This window comes from Protopterus annectens, chromosome 1.part1 (assembly GCF_019279795.1).
Source record: "Protopterus annectens isolate FY-2018-M chromosome 1.part1, PAN1.0, whole genome shotgun sequence".
Taxonomy (NCBI): Eukaryota; Metazoa; Chordata; order Ceratodontiformes; family Protopteridae; genus Protopterus; species Protopterus annectens.
In genome coordinates this window covers 1,659,097,070-1,659,116,352 of record NC_056726.1, presented here as the reverse complement: position 1 = coordinate 1,659,116,352, position 19,283 = coordinate 1,659,097,070, and the positions used below count along the sequence as shown (strand labels likewise).

The following is a 19,283-nucleotide window of genomic DNA, read 5'->3' as shown; positions in this document are numbered from 1 at the left end:
CCTATTCATGTTAAACAAAGCCACTTATTGGCAATATTTAAGTGTAGTTTGGATGATTGGATGGGTAACCAGAAATTCACTCTAGGGGTTCCACCTGCGTTCCTCTTGGTCAAGGGCAATAGGTGCTTATTTTAGTGCCTCATTAAACCTGACACCCTTGGGAACATGGGTTGAACTTGGCTAGGCTTGTAAAGGCCCTAGGGCCATTACCCTGGTAACCTCCTATGATCCTATTAAAAATAATGGAGAAGGAAGCAATCATGGATAAGTTATTGTCAGAACTGGAAAGGCTGGGACTGAAAACCATATATTAGCATGCATATATTAAACATAGATCTATTACCACCTGTAACATGATGTTGTATAACAATATAAGTACAGCTATGAATGAAAAAAAATATGTGCTGTGATGTAACTTATATAGATTTAACTTCAGCATTTGACAGGGTCATACACAAAACACTGTTCAATAAATTATAACAACTAGGTATTGTTGTATTCTTGATAAGATGGATATTTACATGGCTTACAAACAGGACATGGCAAATATAAATAAATTGGATAGATAAAATTCTTGGCTACAGTCAGGATGTCTCTCAGAGGTCTGTCTTAGGCTCATACATTTTCAGATTGTATCTTTCAGACCTATCTTTTTCACCTGAGCTGTTCTACAGTCTGTATGCAGATGACCTGAAACTGGTAAACTGTTTACATGTGTTTCAGATAGGCCATGTCTGTAAAATAACTTGACTAAATTGACCGTTTGGGAGTAGCAGAATAATATGCTGATTAATACATCAAAACTAAGCATAGCAGATTTGGGAGATCTAAACTGAAAAGTGAATATTTAATACAGCACACAGTGTTTGAAAGTGTAGATTTATTTATGGTCCTGGGTATATGGGTAGATCCAGCTTTGAGGTATTTCTACTCATATCAACCAGTTGGTTAATGATAGATATAGAAATAAATGTTACATAAAAAGTTTTATAATGTCTAGGAAATCAGAAATTATGAAGTCATTGTTTATTAATTACATTAGACCCAAACTTGAGTATGGAATAACAGTAGTACAATGAAAATATAACAAGGGCATCCATGGATGTGAAAATTTAAGTTATTATGAAAGACTAAAATATCTGAACTTATACAGTGTCTCTTACAGATATCTAAGAGGAGATGTTATTCACGTACACAGGGCTTTTAGAGACAATTCCTCTGGGAATGTTTGGGTTATCAAAACATAGTAGAGAATCATCAGAAAACCTATACAGAAGATTCTGTAGGAATGAGAATTGTATACACTGTTTCTCTGAGACAGCAGCTAATGCACTGAACAGACTAGCAAATTATATTAAAGCATTAGTTTAGATATTTTAAGGACAACCTGGACATTTTCTATGAGAAGACCTGTTCTGGTATACTGGCAGGCTAGAGGGGCATTAATGCCAGTTCTTGTTTTGTATGTATGTATGGTGGGATATATTCCAGGAGAATGCATGTATATAGGTATCTACATACAGTTTTATTGTTAAAGGGAAGGGAGGGGGATTTAACCATTCAAGGAAAAAAATAGTTACATATTTTAAAGTAAGACTAGTCTTGTATATATGTTAAGGAAGTCTGAATGCATTTATAATCAATCAGTTCTTTGAAATAATTCCAAAAGAATAGGAACCTAATTAAATTTCATGCTATAAGACATAATCCATGTAAAGACTTTCCTAAGGATTCAAAAAATATTTTTTCTACATGTGATAATTGGTCAATGTGGATTCATCAATTCAGATATGGTAGAGACACAAAGAGAAATGCTCCAATAGTGTCTCTCTCTGAACTGAACTCGGTGCTGTCACATCAAACAGCACTAGTGTTCTTGTAACTAGCCCTAACAGCATAGTAGCATTCATATCCCCTTACACACAGACACACACACACACACACACACACACACACACACACACACACACACACACACACACACACACACACACACACACACACACATACACATGCACACACACACTCACACACACATAGACACACACACACACATACCCAGACATACACACACAAAGACACAGACAAACAACCTCTCAGCATCCCATACCTACCTCCTGTAATGACATCAACCAGGGAGATAAAGACTCAAACATCCACAAACAAACCTGTCTCACAACCCTTCACACTCACAGAAATGCACACATACATACACATACAATCTGAAACACACACACACACACACACACATGCACACAAACGCACACACACGCACACACACACACACGCACACACACGCACACACACACACACACGCACACACACACACACACACACACACACACACACACACACACACACACACACACACACACACACAAACACACATACACACACACTTTGAGCTATAATACAAAAGACTGAAGCACTGACCTGATATGACTGTACATGTTGACAAACCAAGTGTATTTTTTGACACATCATAAGTGGAATGACAGTGACGTACTCTAATGGTCATAAATGATAAAAGTGCTTGCGCTCAATCTGCAAGCAGACATGACAGACCCTGAAGATATGTGTCTCCTCTCAAATATACCTTATATACCCCAGATATGAAATTTAGTGTACACAGCTGTTAGTCTTAGTGCACGACAAAGTTATTCTATACAAAATTTGTAAAAGTAGACCAGGTGTCTTAGCACTTGTGTGGCTCCTTTACCTAGGGCAAAGATGTTAATATCACAAAAATGTTTATGTAAACATTACTGTGGTTTGGATGAGAAAATGTAGCACTAAGATAAGGCATACACTGTAAACTGGCTTCCTGTGCTTAGAATACACTAATTTCAGTGAAAATAAGGATACATGGAACCTTACTAGGCAGAAAACAAATGTATTAGTAATGTACAGTCCTGCTTCAGATGAGCAAAAGTGATTTTTCATTTAAATTTTCAAAGCTTCATTATTATTACCAAAAAACAAAAACATGCATGCTAAAACTATATGACGGGTCTATATTAGAACATCAAAGTCTTGAAACTTCGAATGTTCTAATATCAACCCCTATTCAGCGAACGCTGGAAATACTGAAGCTGCAGAACATCAATTTTTTTCCTAGGGAAAGAATTTGGTTGGCTGTTTCTGTGGCTTCGTTATTTTCAGCACTGTAGTGGAAAGTTACGGGTCATGTTCAGGTAATTGTACGATTGTGTGGACGTGAGGGTTAGGGCACAGGTTAGGTGAGTTAGGGTTAGGGCGCGGGTTGGGTAAGTGTGCGATTGTGATGGACGTTAGGGTTAGGGTGGGGGTGAGGTGAGTGTGCGATAGTGACGGACCTTAGGGTTACAGTTTGGGTTAAGGCAAGTGGATAGATAGTAGTGTATGTACAGTTTAGTGTAGGGTTGGATGTAGGATTTTAAGTGTATGTGTGTGTGGATTTCTGTTTTTGTGGTGTGCTTGTGTTGTGTATATGTATTTTGGAACAGCGAATATTTTTCTTGGGAAAAACTTGCTGTTCTGCATGTTCGATATTTTAAGCTTTCACTGAAAAGGGGTCAATATTAGAACATTCGAAGTTTTAAAACTTCGGTGTTCTAATATAGACCCGACCTTAACACATAGTTAATTAACAGATATCTGGTGTTGGTTTACATAATTCATAATTAAAAATAGTAGGAGTTCTAACATTTATTCCATCATTTCGCCAGTGGTGTAGAGGTATAAATCCCTGACTATGGCCCGGGTGACCCACATTAGATTAGTAGCACAGGTGTTTGACTGTGCAGGTAGAAAGGATGGGTGTGCACTGAGTGGGTCATCTCGGATAGACGCTGGGGGTGTGCATGAAGAGTTACCTTTAAGAGAGAATAGGGCTGTAGCTGAGATGCATATGAAATAAATGTAGAGAGTGCATTACACACCCTCTACTTGGACAGCATGGATGTGTGTGTAGAGCAGTGATTATATCTCACTTGGGGGGGGGGGGCACTCTCTTACCAGTAAGATGTCACAGTCTCTTCAGTCCCACAAACATGGCCAGATCAGTTCAGTCATATTTAGTGTTCCCATTTAGTAAAAAGATGCAACTAATGGTTAGCTGTGGTTGTTCCAAAAAAAAAAAAAAAAATATATATATATATATATATATATATATATATATATATATATATATATATATATATACATATATAGCATCTTTTTCTCTAATCCCCCAACATGAATACATACTTTTTGTCAATGTTTAACGCTTTTCATTTTGTTGAACTATGTTTTTTTTTCCTTGGCCCTTCATATGTCAGTGTTCTCTATGCACACAGTTTCAATAATTTGTTGTTGTGATGTGTGATGGGAGGCATAAAGATGATTATTTTGTATTGTTTTTATATTTGTCTACACTAAAAAAAGACCATCAGAGGAAATAGGGACAGACTCCCAGGTTTGGAGTTATAGCACAGGGTGATGTCAAAACTCACAGTCTGTGATCTAAGCTGATCTTCCATTCAAAGTAATTCTGCCAAGATACAGTATTCTTTAAAAGGAATACTTATCTAGTAGACAAAAGTTGAAATTAAAGATGTCATTCTTTTCCTTTTTCTATTCTTTGGCTAAAATCAGTCTTGGAAAATGTGATTGTGTCATGTAAACAAGCATCCCAGATTAAATTTCAAAATTTGAAATATGTATTTTATGTTATTTTATAAGCTCCACAGCATCAGAGCTGTTATTACTCTGAAGAACTGAATCTGGGCTACACTCCAAGGATCATGCAAACTAAGCTGTATAAAAATCATATGAGAATCTGTAGCATTCAGTTACGCATGACCGATTACTAATACTCACCAAAGAAAAACAGGAATACCATACGTATACTGAATACTTAAATGTAGAATTCTATTATTTGCAGATCACTAATTCATCTTCTGTATATTTACTAGTAACTATAGCAACTATATTTGGGTTACATTTTGCATTTTTATTATTATTATGGACAAAGTATTTATGTATTACCTGAAATACTGTTGGCATTATATATCTTTTTTAGCAGGTTAAGAGAAAATTTCCTCCCTGCAGTGCTTGAAATCCTATTCCATAACTGTCATTTTGCCCCAATTATATCAGATACATGTTGATTATTGCTCCAAACCTCCATGAATAAGTAAAAGTGGGAAAGTAAACAGACTTCTTCTTTCAGCTTTTTCCAGTTAGGGGTCGCCACAGCAGATCACCTGTCCACTCTTGATTGGCAGTGGAGTTTTATGGTATCGAGTTGCCAGCCCAGCGCCCAACCTTCCACAGAAGGCACACACACGCACACACACACACACACACACACACACACACACACACACACACACACACACACACACACACACACACACACACACACACACGCACTCACCCAATTTAGAGTGTCCAATTCACCTACAGCATGTCTTTGGGATGTGGGAGGAAACTAGAACACCCGGAGGAAACTACGTGACCACAGGAAGGACATGCAGACTCTGCACAGAAGGCACCCCAGCCAAGGATCGAACCAGAGAACCTCTTGTTGTGAGGCGGCAATGCTAGCAATACTAACTGTTGTACAACCACCGCTGCCCGAAAATAAACAGACTACTAAATGAAATTAAAACTAGACTTCAGCACCCCGCCTAGATTATAGGTTCTATTACTACTTCTTTTATGATAGGAGTTACAGTGAACCCTTGTGCCATGAGCAAATGACTGAAACAAATCTAAAATGTATTAATTATGAACTTAGTAGGGGAGAGGAAATACAACAGTAGAATTCTACTGAAATTAAAAATACTAAATGACAGCAAAGAGATATTCCAGTTTACTGCCATTGGTTTTTTTTTTTTTTTTTTTTTTTTTTTGTTTTTTTTGCTTTATGCCAGATGAGAGCGAGGATAAGCTCCTGCCCACCTGGCTCTGAACAGTCCAAAGCAAGTATCAAATAATGAATGGTCCAGTATATATTTCTGCATGTTGGGAAAGCAGTATAGTGACAATAATTCCAATCATAATGGATAACATTAGTCTGGTAGATACTGCTAACATATTGATCACATCATTTATTAATTTATTTGTTTATTCATTCATTCATTTAATTAGCTAACAGTAGGCCCCTTTTTATTAATGGCCCAGGGAATATTTTACAATGTGTATGGTCCAAAACTGAATTGTTGCAATTGCAATACTGAAACCATGAATGACAGTTACAGCAAGAATCAAAGTTAACGCTGATCTTTGTCAAAAGTAATATATAAACAAATATTAACATCTTAAACTCACAAAAAAATTGATGTGCATTTTTTTTATTAAATAAAGTCCAAGAGTGTAATAAAAAAATAAGTTTTTTACTTATAAATGTAAAACAAGAAGAAATATATTCCCATTCCTGCATTTATGACAACTGTTTTCATAAAGACTGGGTGATACAATTTTGCTAGCTTCTGCCAATATATGACACCGCTTTAGATGATCCAGTTCCCTTGTCCTTCCAAGGATGTTTACAGCTAATGACTTGCCTTCCAGCATTGCACAATAATAATCTCCAACAGCAAAATGACCTTTTTCTTTCAGTAACAAATGACTCATTTTAAGAAAATAAAATAAAAAAAACAAACTTCCACTGTATTTTAGTCACATATATGACCCCCCCCCCACGCACACAGAAACAATATGCCTTCCCATTTTTTTAATGGTTACCTCTACCTCATTTGGTGAATTGTGTTTCTAGTAAGAAATGTACTTTTGTTCATTTCATAAAAATAGGGATCTACAATGGTATAAGGATTTAAACTGCTAGCTAACATTCACTGGAGCATCTTCTCTGCATGTTCTCTTTCTGCCTACATCAGTTTTCATCAGATAGATTCATAGGCGTTTACCAGGCTGATGACCACAAGATCCTTTTTAAGCCTAACCATGCTTCCCAATTAGCCATACATCCGCTTTCTTCCCAAAACATGCTGTTGGTAAACTAGATTAGATACCCTCTAAACTGCCCCTAGGTGTCTTTGTGAGTGACCATGTATTTGTGTCCTGCAATATACTGCTACCCGGTCCAGGAGTAGTTTCTCTGCCTTGTTCCGACTGACTGGTAAAGTCTATTTCACCAGTAAATATGGAATGGATTATGTAAACTGTGAATGACAGAATGATCTTTTCAAAGACCGAAGTCTGACCTGTCAAGATCTAGGTATGTTGTTTCAAACTGCTACAAAATGAAGTGCAAAACAATTAAATAATGGCTAAAAACACTGCTGCTTAAAAAACATAAATAAATAAAATAAATGCAACTAACTACATGTCCACAATCCTTTGTACTAAATACAATGCTATTGATGACTGACCGCCTGTGAAGTGCAAAAATCAAGTACTTCATGACATACTATATAACCTCATTTTATAAAAAACAACTGTGCTTTCAATCAACTTTAAAACTGGAATTAGTACTGTAGTATCAGAACAAAGTTTATAAGTAGCAACAATGCTGATAAAAGTACGACCAAAAGAGCTGGATTAAGTAAGGATCAGCGGAGAACATCAGCAATAAACATGTTACATCAGTTGACTACTGATTGGGTAAAGCAAGACTCAAAATTTCCTCTTGCTACAGCTTTAAGATGATGTGCTTGACACACTGCAATATAGAACAGACTGAAGCTATGATTTGAATTTTAATAACCTTTATATTTATCAACATTTGCTTACTGGAAAAGTCCGATTGGGTCACAACAGCCCATTTTAGTGGAGGTCCGAGTTAGTATAAAATTTAAAGGTGTCAGGATATTTCACTCCCCAGTTGCATGACTGTATAAACTAATCATTTATTGCTGTATGTGTGTGCATGTGTTTGTGTGTAATGTGTACATTAATGTCTTTGCCCCTGCCTGTGTTCTGTAAAATGTGATTTGGAAGTATAGAGCTGATTGTAAGAAATGAAGGTGACTACTGGACCTGTTTTCATTGACAATTTCTATAAACTAAATTCAGCTGCATATTTGATATAATAATGGCACTGTGTGTTGAAAGTAGCTTTGTCTCCACAACCTAACATTAAATGTACTAACTCCAGGGTTGCTCAACCTCACAGAGAAGGTGACTACATAGTTTGGCAAATTCTGTTTAGGAATGTAGGTTCATAAAGTTGGCAAGATTTACAGTTATTTTTATACGTCAGCATTCATATGAAAGATCATTCCAACATTCGTTTTTCTCTATCAGCATTTCTGTGAAAAGTCATACAAAATAAGTATAGTATAACAATCAAATGTAGGCCAGTTTTTTTATGTTCATGTTTGTGTGTTATGTTTTGAGACACAGTACTAGAGTTAAAGGAGAATGAATTTGGCGAGGACAGGAGAAAAATATTTAAGTACTTTGATGGAACCATTTATATTCAAGTCTGTATTCCATAAAAAAAATTACATATCAGAGCACTGGATGACTTAGGAGACATCTATATATTCATACAGGGTCCTAATGGAGAGATGAAAAGTTACCAAGCAAAGGAGAGTAGTAGTGCTGAAGTGAATTCATCCTCAAGTCTTGGGGAGTACCTTCGCGAGGTGGACCCTGTTTTTTCACAAACTCTCACCAAGGTGACACTGATATAGAGACTGTATTTATATAGCATATATCATGGACAGAAGTAAGTCAAAAACAAAAATAGATAGCTGGGTGCACATGTCCCAGGATAAAAAAGTGTCCAATCCTGGTAGGCACACTGGTGCCAGGACTGAAAAAAAAGACAGTGTAGAATCCTTAAAATCCAGAAACATTCCTGCAATGGGGCCAAGCCAGGCCCAAGGGGAAAGAAGCAGCAGTCTACAAAAATCACAAAAACTGATAGGCCAAAGAAGAGCCATAAAGACAATAGAGTGGACTACTGAGGATAAGAAAGAAATTATGCATTGTTCCTATTATACAAAAAGGTCAGAATTACCAGACAGATGGTATACAAAGAGATTAAGAAATAAATTAGAGGAAAGAAAAATATTTTCACAGAAAAACTGTCAGAAGCTTCAAATAAAAACTTGCATTCATTAATACAACAGATTTTTGAAAAACAGTATATAGATCAAGAAACTCTGATCTGATTGGAAAATGAAGCATCTGAGGAAGTGAGAAAATATAAGCAAAAAAACCTAGACATTTTTAAAAAGTATAAAAAAGAAATATGAACATGTGAAAGAGAGATTTGATATGGTGCAATATTTATACAAAGGAGAACGCCAAGTTGATTAATATAGAGAAGTCAGCCACAAAAATATCCAAAGAGAATACAGGCAAAGGCATCCAGATATGGAACATTTCACAATAAAAAAATAATATCACAAAGATGGAATGTGGAAAAGAAAATTAGTAAAGCAGAAGTTAAATAAATAGAAGGTGACGTTATGGAGTGTCTGCAAAGTGAAGGATTCAGTGTAGAAGGTCTAACATAGGTTACATCGCAGCATGTTAAGGTGAGTCCCCAAAGTAAGGAGAAGCAGGAAGATCAGGAGACATCTGATGAATAAATACGGACATGGGAAAGAAAAAGGGATTTAATATGGTGTAATATTTATGCAAAAGAAAAAGCAAAAATAACCAATACAAAAAGAGCAGCACCAAAGATATTAGAAGAGAAATACAGGCAAAGGGTTCCAGACATAGAAAACTTTACAATACAAAATATAAGAAGACAGAGAGGAAAAGTAGAAAAGGAGATCAGTAATGGAGAAGTTAAAGAAATAGAAATTGTGGATATGGAGCACCTGCAAAGTGAAGGATTGAGTGTAGAAAATCTAATGTAGAAAGCACTACAACAGGATAGAGCAATGGATAACGAAATTAAGAGGAAATCAGTGGAACAGGAAGCAATAAGTCAGGTGCCATATCAAGATATTTTGAAGCCTTCCACAGGAAACCAGTATAAACATTCACTTAAAGCTGGACAGCAAGGGAAGGAACAGGAGACTGTAGAAGCTCTGATGCAGTCAATGTTGAGGAGTGATAGGCCAGTGAGTTCCCATATGACAGAGCAACGATTGGCACATGATATAATTCAACAGAAGGTGCCACAGGAAGATGGTATAGAACTTTCTATAGAATGCCCGCAGGAAGTGGAAAACAAAGCATGTGCCCTCAGTCTGGAAGAAATGAACTAAGGGAAAAGTCGCTTGATTTAATGGACATAGATAGTTATATTAAAATCAATGAAAGACATAGACTGCAGAAGGTCAATACAACTCCAAAAGTCAGAAGTCTAATAAAACAAATGAACATAGTAATTAGGACTGTCCATAGAGATCCATGCAATATAACAGAAATAAACAAGATATGTTACTGGGCAGCCAAATTAATAACTGATAAAGTCTTACCATAAGAGCACAGGTTAGTGAGGGCAGCAGCAGCCTTAGGTCAGCTGGTGCCCTAGGCAAAAGGGATCCACGGTGCCCCCCCCCCACACCACCCAGGTGCCCCCATCCTGCTCTACCTACACCAAATAAATACTGGAAAAGCACCCCTGCTACAGCGGCACCCTAGGTAGCCACCTAGTTGGCCTATGCCTAAGGCCGGCTATGAGTGAGGCAAAGGAAGGGGAGAAATCGAATACCATCATGGAAGTATCGAATAGAGAAAAATATAAAGCAATTTGGATAAGAGGTGTCACTGTTAGAAGACTATAGAAGTGGGAATAGATCGACAAAAATACTAAGAAAGATAGATGTGATAAAAGCAGTGTGCAGTATTAGAACAGACCAGGATCTATCATGCACTATCGCAAATAATAAATTAAACATTTCAACACAGGCAGAAAAACTTAGAAGGTACACAGGTAAATATAAAGGAAAAGTACAGAATAGGCAATTTAGTGATGACCCAAAAATGTTTTATAGAGAATTGGGAAACAAGGTAAAAGTAATTGAAAGACTGCCAAAATAAAGAAGAAATCAATGCATTTTGGAGAAGTATCTATGAAGATCCTGTGGAACACAACAAAGATACTAAATGAATAAAAGAAGTAAAAGAAAGAATAAGAAGTTTAAAGGTACAGGATATAAAATGGGATGAAGTAGCAGGTAGAGAGACTGAAACAAAGTTAAGAAAAGCCTCTAATTGGAAAACCCCAGGCCCAAATGATGTGCCTAACCTTTGGTTAAAGGTATTAACATCTTTGCATGAAGACCTAGCCATGAGTAAAAACTATTTATATGTGCACCCCGAACAGACACCATTCTGGCTAACAACAGTTAAAACAAAGCGCCTACTTAAGAGTGAACCTACAAGCTAGCCCAAAAATTATAGACCAATAACTTGATTTCTAACAACGTATAAACTATAACTCGGGAATTGATGCTGACAGAGTTTATAGTCATTTAGAAGAAAACTCAAGTATGGCAGTAGAACAAAAGGGCAATAAAAGAAAATCATATGGAACAAAGGGTCACTTGTTGTTAAAGTCATAGTGGAGAACTGTAAAAAGGGGAAGAATCTAAGTATGGCATGGACTGACTACAAAAAAAGCATTTGATAGTATCCCACATTCATAAAGAGATAAAAGAGTGCTTAAAAATGTATAAGATACATCCTACACTGATCGGCTACGTTACAGTGACCATGAAACAATAGCAGACCACTTTGCCATTAAACCATGATAAAGGACAAATTATTATCCCAAGGATAAAAATGTAAAGGGGATATTCCAGGGTGACTGTCACCGCTGCTGTTCTGCCTTGCCCTTAATCCATTAAGCTGTTCACTTAGCTTAGGCCATGGCTATAATTTGGCTCCTAGAAAACAACAAAAGACTTCTCATCTTCTATTTGTCGATGATTTAAAACTGTATAGCTCATCAGATGAGGAACTGAAAGCATAGCTGCAGGTTGTCAAAACTTTTTCAGATGATATTAGAATGTCATTTGTCCTTGATAAATGTGCAAAAGCAACTGTTAAAGCAGGAAAACTGCAGCACCAGGAAAGCATTAGTTTCAGACAATAATGTGATATAAAAGAACTTGAGCAAGAGGGAGTGTATAAATACTTGGGAACTGACAAAGGATCAGCAGTAAAACATGAAGAAATACGAGTAAAACCGAGTAAGGAATATTTTAGAAGATTTAAATTAATCTTGAAAACAGCATTGACGTCTAGTAACAAGCTCCAAGCTATAAACCAAATTGCTCTTCCTGTTCTAACTTACAGTTTTGCAGTGATTGATTGGCCTCAAAATGTGTTGGATAGATTAGATATTAAAACAAGAAGGATGCCTCATGCTCACCAAATGAATTATAAAAATAAGTGCAAACTAAGATTATATATTCCCTCTTCCAAAGGAGGGATGGGCCTCCTTGAAATTGATTACATGTATAGATCTGTAATTGTGAGACTCCGCACATATCTGCTGACTTCATGAGGGCCAAATGTAGTGAAAGTTTTGAAATATGAGGAGAATAAATCTAAGATGATTTCCCTGCTTTACTTAGCAGAAGCATATCGCCGTCAAGCAGGACTGGAAATCAAACCAGAAGTAGATAAAAAACAGGCAGCAACTGAATGTGCCAAAAAACAAAAGAAAGAATATATGGTGAAGGACCAGATGAGAAGGTAAGAAATGTGGAAAATGCACAAATATAGTTGTAAGCAAAGAAAACTTCTGGAAGAATGTCATGTTGATCAGGAACGAATGCAGGGATGGTTAAGGAGAGGTGAATTCAAACCAAGTGATGAAAGGTTAATATTGGCAGCACAAGATAGTTAGCTATGTACATGTTGGTTTACAAAGTCCATTGAACATGTGGGAGAAATAGACAAATGTAGGTTTTGTAAAACACGGTTGGAAACTGCCGCATACCTAATTGCTGGTTGCGACATACTAATGGCAGAAGGACTGTATACGGAAAGGCATAATTATGTGGCAAGACTGCTGCACTGGGGATTATGCAAACATTATGGTGTTGAAGTGGCTGAAAAACACTGGAAATATGAGCCACAAAGAATCATAGGTTCATAGGTTCATAGGTGTGTACTAAACTAATGGCCCTGAAGCCTTTACAAGCCTAGCCCATAGGATTAACCTGGTATCGTGCCAGCCGACCTTAGTTCCCAGTGCCTCTGTCAAGTAGAGCCTTTGGAGAGATCCCCAGGGTAAATTTTCTAATTCCCATCCACTCGTCAAGATTTCTCTTGAAGTGGGCCAGTGAGGTGCTCTGCTTGACGTGTATGGGAAGTCTATTCCATAGCATGGGCAGTCTCTGGGTTATGAACATGTCCCTCTAGCTTGTTCTGTTGATTGTGGTAATGAGGTTGAGGTCTCTGGAATGTGTAGTGTGGAAGGATTGGGATTTCTTTAGATGCAGCATTTCTAACAGAGCTGGGTCACACAAGGCTTTGTAAGTCAAGCAGAGATTGCCTCTAAGTAGGTGATATGAGACAGAATAGTTGGAATTTTTTTGAGTCTGTCCATATAGGACAAGTGTTTAAGGCCTAAGATCCTCTTTGTGAGGTATTTTTGCAGCCTCTCCAGTTATTGTAGGTGTCTAATGAGGTGCATGCCAAATGGGGGATTGTACTCGATGACTGGCCTAATGAGGGAAGAGTAGAGGGAGACAATGACCTCTTTCTTCCTGGATGCAAAACCCTCTGTAATGAGATGTACCACATAAAAGGACTTTCTGACCACAGTGGCAATGTGGTAGTCAAAAGAGAGGCAGCTGTCTACCTGTGTTCCCAGATCTCTTATAAAGCCTTATGTGTTCAGTGGACTACCATCGATGTGGTAATTCATGGGAAATGTTTTTTTTCCCCATAGGGGATAATGACTTTTTGGCACTGAGTTTAAGGCCATGGTTCTGGCACCTTTTGCTGGTTTCTGTGAGGCCTTTCTGTAGGATGTCAACATCACTTGGGGAGTTAATAATGGCTTCTAACTTGCAATCGTCTGTGAACTTTGTCAGCCAGAGTCCCTTCGTGTTGGTCTGGACTTCTGAGAAGTAGATACCAAACAGGAGAGGACCCAGGCTCGATTCCTGTGGGACTCCACTCGTGACTGGTCGGCAGTCTGATTTGGAGTCAGCTACTTTTACACTGTGGGTTCTATCTGTGAGCTAGTTTGCAAACCACCTAGTGATATAGGGGTTGATGCCTAGCTTAGTGAGTTTTTCTATGATTCCTGAATGGGGATTGGTATCAAAGGCCTTGGTCAGATCAAGGTAGGCTGTATGAACCACCTTGCCTTCATCCACAGCTCTCTTGACTGACTCAAAGAAGTCAACCAAGTTGAGTAGGCATGATCTAAACTTCACAAAACCAAACTGTGTGGGATCCAGAGTTTGGAGATTCCCCTACATCCTTGTTTATTAGGTCCATGATGATGCGCTTTGCATATCAGACCTGTCAGATAATGGGGCGATACTTCCCAGAGTCTGTAGTCGCTCCTCCTTTGTGGAGCTCCTTTGTGAAAATTCACCCCAGGGATCACTCCAGCGGCTCTACTCGACAGAGGCACTAGGAACTAAGGTCGGGTGGCATGATGCCAGGATAATCCTATGGGCTAGGCTTGTAAAGGCTCCAGGGCCATTAGCCTAGTACACACCTATGAACATATGTAGATGGAGCAACTTTCTGCAGAGGGATGCTTGCTGGTCTCCATTCATGAGGCACAAAGCCTATTTGGAGGCTACAGTTAAATAACAATTCCAAATCGCCTGACAGGTCATGTTTCATGCTATTAAGAAGGCATCCTGCAATATTGTTTGGGCCCATTGATGCAATGTTCTTGGCCTTAGAGAAAACATCTAGGACCTGTTCCCTAGTGATAGTAGGTAGGAAGTGTCATACTTGAAGTTATTTTCTGAGGTGAGGTTCAGGGTAAGAGAGAGGGATAAAGTTAGAGCTGAATTTTGTCCACCAGTATATTTGCTATGTAGTTTGACTCAGTATAGGTCGCTCCATTAACAATAAGCTCAGCACAGAATGTGCATTGCCTTTGAGTTTGTGGACATAGCTAAAGAATGTCTTGTGATTGTCTTTGGCCTTGAAGAAATTTATAAAGCATTGCATCTAGTACTGTTTTTCAAAGAAATTCTCAGAGTGACATTTAAAATACTGTATTATTAATCCATTCATGTTGCATGTTCTCTAAAATTTTTGCTAAATATTAGTTTTTCCGTTATAAAGTACTCCTATAAGCATGTCATGCATAGAAGGATGTAATCCATTAACTGCTTCACATGTGCTTCCTATTATATCACTAAATGTAATATTTTTGCACAGCAGCATGTCTTCTCTACTAAAAGGATAACGTGAATGAATTTGTAGTGTGCATTGCTAAATTATGACTGTACTGATAAACAGTTAAAACGGTGCTTTAAAAAAAATGTTAGCAGGCATGCTTGGTATATGTCACCTTACCTTGAAGTATGTCATTGTGGCACCATCCTTTACAGCCCCGTATTCTATTTTTGTTTGCTTGGCCAAGTCGTCAGGTGAGTCAATCGCTGTTTCCATTCTCTCCACCGTGAGGAATGCAGCGAGGTTTGCGGTGTATGAAGAAATAATAATGAGGGTAAAGAACCACCATATGCCCCCAATAATTCGTGTAGACAAAGCCCGAGGCATGAGCTCGGATCCTAAAGAAAAGAAACAAAGAACATTTTATTTTACACCTTGAAATTCAAATGTATACTTGCATTTTTTTTATTTCTAAACAGAAAACCGGCATTTTACATAGGCAGTGCGTTTCATAAGCAAGTATTTAACATTAAAAGAATTAGGTGTGTTTCCATAGCTGAAGTATTGTATTTGACCCTCAACACTTGAAATACAATACAAAAACTAGCTGTTAGGCAATTAAAAAATGTGTTTCAAAAGGTAATGAGTGGAGAACTGATTGATATATTTTAATCTAAATCCATTCAGCAGTGAAGAAAAGCCTTTTTTACTTTGCAAGCAACACTTTTCAAATATATCACTCTGGGAAAAGCCCTCACACAAAAATGTTTGATGGAAGCAGGGAAAAAAATGCATCAGTATCCTTCAAACACTAGAAGGACTGACTGTGCTTGATGCTGAGTAGAATTAAATCCCTAATAATGGACTCAACAGAAAAGAAAATGGGAAGCATAATCCCAAGTAAGTATACAGCATGTGGAATAAAAAAATATGAATATACGGATAAGTAAAATGTTTTTGGTTACATGATTTAATTATCTTGGTTAACAGACAGGTCCCTCATTATTTATTGACTTCATTCTTCATTCATTTGCCAGAGAACAAAACATTTTTGAAGAGCAGACCAAAAATGCAAGGAAAATATCTGCACATTCCATCAAAGTATACACAAACCATGTCAAGACTCCAGAAAATATAAGATAGCACAGGCAGAGAGAAATAAAATTTAATATAGCAATATACTGTGCAGACAAAGAGCATGCCCACTACACACCTTTGTTGCCTCAGACTACAAGCAGCTGGCGGAAGATCACTAAAGTTCATTTATACAATGACATTAGTTATAAAAGGTAAGACTTTTCCTTAAATAATGGCATATTATAATACCAATAATCCAGTCCTCTGTGGGGTAATGCAGTTCTGACCTGAAATGCAATGCTGGTAATATATTGAAGACTGATCTGTGTCTGCCGATCACACCCCCTAACAATTATTCTTTGGGTGGCTGACCCCTTCATCCCAACCTAGGTATGACTCTGATTTTTTTTTTAGCCATTCTTTGTGCTAAGTGGTCAGTAAGTTACCAAGATGGAGCTTATTGCTGATCTTCTACAAGCACCCAAGTTCCGACTGCTCAAAGATAACCATCTCACCGACAAAGGCTCAAGTATCTTGAAGCTCACATGGACTGCAACTCATCACCTCACCTGAATAACATGTACATCAAATTGTGACAGCATCCTGGAGACAATAGATGTGATGCACCCTTGTGTGATCAAATTATGTGAATTAGAGTTATTAAGTGCATCAGCCATATTGAGGGAATGGGAGATGGTGAGATGGAGATTATGGTTTTAGGCAGCAACTGGGGGTGGAGTTTGGATTAGTGGGGGTTTAGGCAGTGATTGGGGACTTTAGATAAAGGTGGCAGGAGGGGAGTTTTAGAGGATATGGAGTGGCAAGGAGGTTTAGAATTAGTAAGCAAAAAGAATGTTTTAGGTTTAGGGTGTGATTGGGAATTTAAGTTTGGGGAGGGAAGCAGAGATTTAGATTTCGGAAGTATGAGTGAAGTTAGGAAGCAATTGGGGACTTCAGGTTTTGGGAGTTGTAGTGCAATTAAGATTTATTGAGCTGTACAGGAGTTAATTAAATAACAGTTAATTAATTTACTCTTTGTAGACAGACCATTATAATAACTATGGTTATTACTGACATTCAGTTTTGTGAGTGAGAGGGGGATTTATGTTTATTAAACTGCAGTTGAGTATGGTGGTTATGCAACAATAAGTGATTAGGTTTTGGGAGAAGGAAGGGAGTTTTAGGGTTAGTGAGGCAGTATTCATGTTAGGGTTAGGGTTACGGACTGAATATGAGTTTTAGGGTTAGAGTTCAGGTTCTGATAGTACTATGCAATTTAGTAGGAACAAGGGGTTGGAGGGCTAGGCAATTCAGTTTAATCAGACTAGTGGGAATTATGGCAATTGCTGTTTAGAGCAAGTGACGAGCAGTAAGTGTGCCTCAAGGTAGTGGTACTCAAATACTTGACCCCTTATTTCCAAAAAAAGTAATTAGGAATGATTTTAGAACATGTACATTGCAACTATAGTTATTATGATGGTGTGTCTATGAAGAGTAAATTAATTAACTTCTATCATATCAAAGGCATTGCAGTATAATATAACTATTACAGATGCTTATTTCCATCTGTCAAGTTGTGTTCCATTCTATAAACTTTAAATTAATATTTATGATCATTGGCTATTTTTTTACAAAACATGATACTCATGAATTTTGCGAAACTGCAATAAAACCAGAGGGAGATTGGCATAATGGTTAACATATTTACCTTACACACACAAGGTGCAGGGCTTGATTCTCACATGGGATAATTGGCTAGAATTAAAATAGCCCAACAGGGCAGTTAGCCTAGAACTAATCTATAGACCTATGGACCAAAAGCCATGGACACATAATATATAAAATTCAACTGAATGCAAGAGAACTGTTGTATTATGCATGTGTTGGACCAGCCATTTGACCTCTGGTAAAATATTCAGGATGTTTTAACAAATAAATTTAATACAAGGAAAAGAAAGAGATTGTCTATTAAACTGAATTAAACCTCTCTTGTAACAGACTCAGGATGCTTTTATAAATGTGTTAATAAAAGTTTAGCATTCAAGTAAAAATAACCTGGATAACTTCATAGCTTATTGACCTCAAACTAGAGAACTTCAAATCAGCACGCAATATGCCGCAATCAGTGGAAGGTTGAGATAATTCTATTTTTTTGACTACAAATATATATATATATATATATATATATATATATATATATATATATATATATATATATATGTGTATGTATGTATATATATATATATATATATATATATATATATCTATATATATATATATAGATATAGGTTCATAGGTTGGTACTAGGCTATTGGCCCTAGGGCCTATACAAGCCTAGCTATAACAATTCCCTGGCTATTTCTTCCCGCAGTATTTACTTCCCTGGACCCCTGTCTAGCAAGGCAACTGACGTGATTCCCGGAGTGAATTTCCTATCTCCCATCCAATCATCAAGGTTCCTTTTGAAGAGGGCCAAAGAGGCGCTCTGTTTGACATGTATAGGCAGTCTTATACCAGAGTCTGGGGAGTCTCTGGGTCAGGAACCTATCCCTCCAGCATGTTTTGTTCATTGTGATGACAAGGTTTAGATTCCTGGAACGTGTGTCTCTGAGGGATTGCGATTTCTTTAAGTGTAGCACGTCCAACAGCTCTTGGTTTGCCATGGCCTTGTATGCTAAGCAGAAATCGCCTCTGAGTAGATGGTATGCGACAGAGTATAGGTTGAGTTTTTTTAGATGGTCAGTATAAGGCATCTGCGTTAGGCCTGTGATTTTTTTAGTGAGGTATTTTTGCGGCCTTTCCAGTTGTTGCAGATGTCTTGAGAGGTACATACCAAACAGGGCATTGTATTCTATAATGGGTCGAATGAGGGATGAGTACAGTGGGACAATGACCTCCTTTTTTTTTTTTGATGAGGTGTGTCACATAGAAGGATTTCCTTACTGTTGTGTTGATGTGATTATCGAAGGTGAGACCACTAT

At 37.5% G+C, this 19,283-nt stretch overlaps 1 protein-coding gene across 1 annotated transcript in view; it reads right to left on the bottom strand.

Moving 5' to 3' along the window:
• The window catches only part of GRIK3 (glutamate ionotropic receptor kainate type subunit 3), a 2,817,598-nt gene that overhangs the window by 308,623 nt on the left and 2,489,692 nt on the right, over positions 1 to 19,283 (bottom strand). The window contains exon 13 of the mRNA XM_044083835.1: positions 15,406 to 15,623. Within this exon, the coding sequence (XP_043939770.1) occupies positions 15,406 to 15,623 (218 nt within the window). The remainder of the gene's footprint in view (positions 1 to 15,405; positions 15,624 to 19,283) is intronic.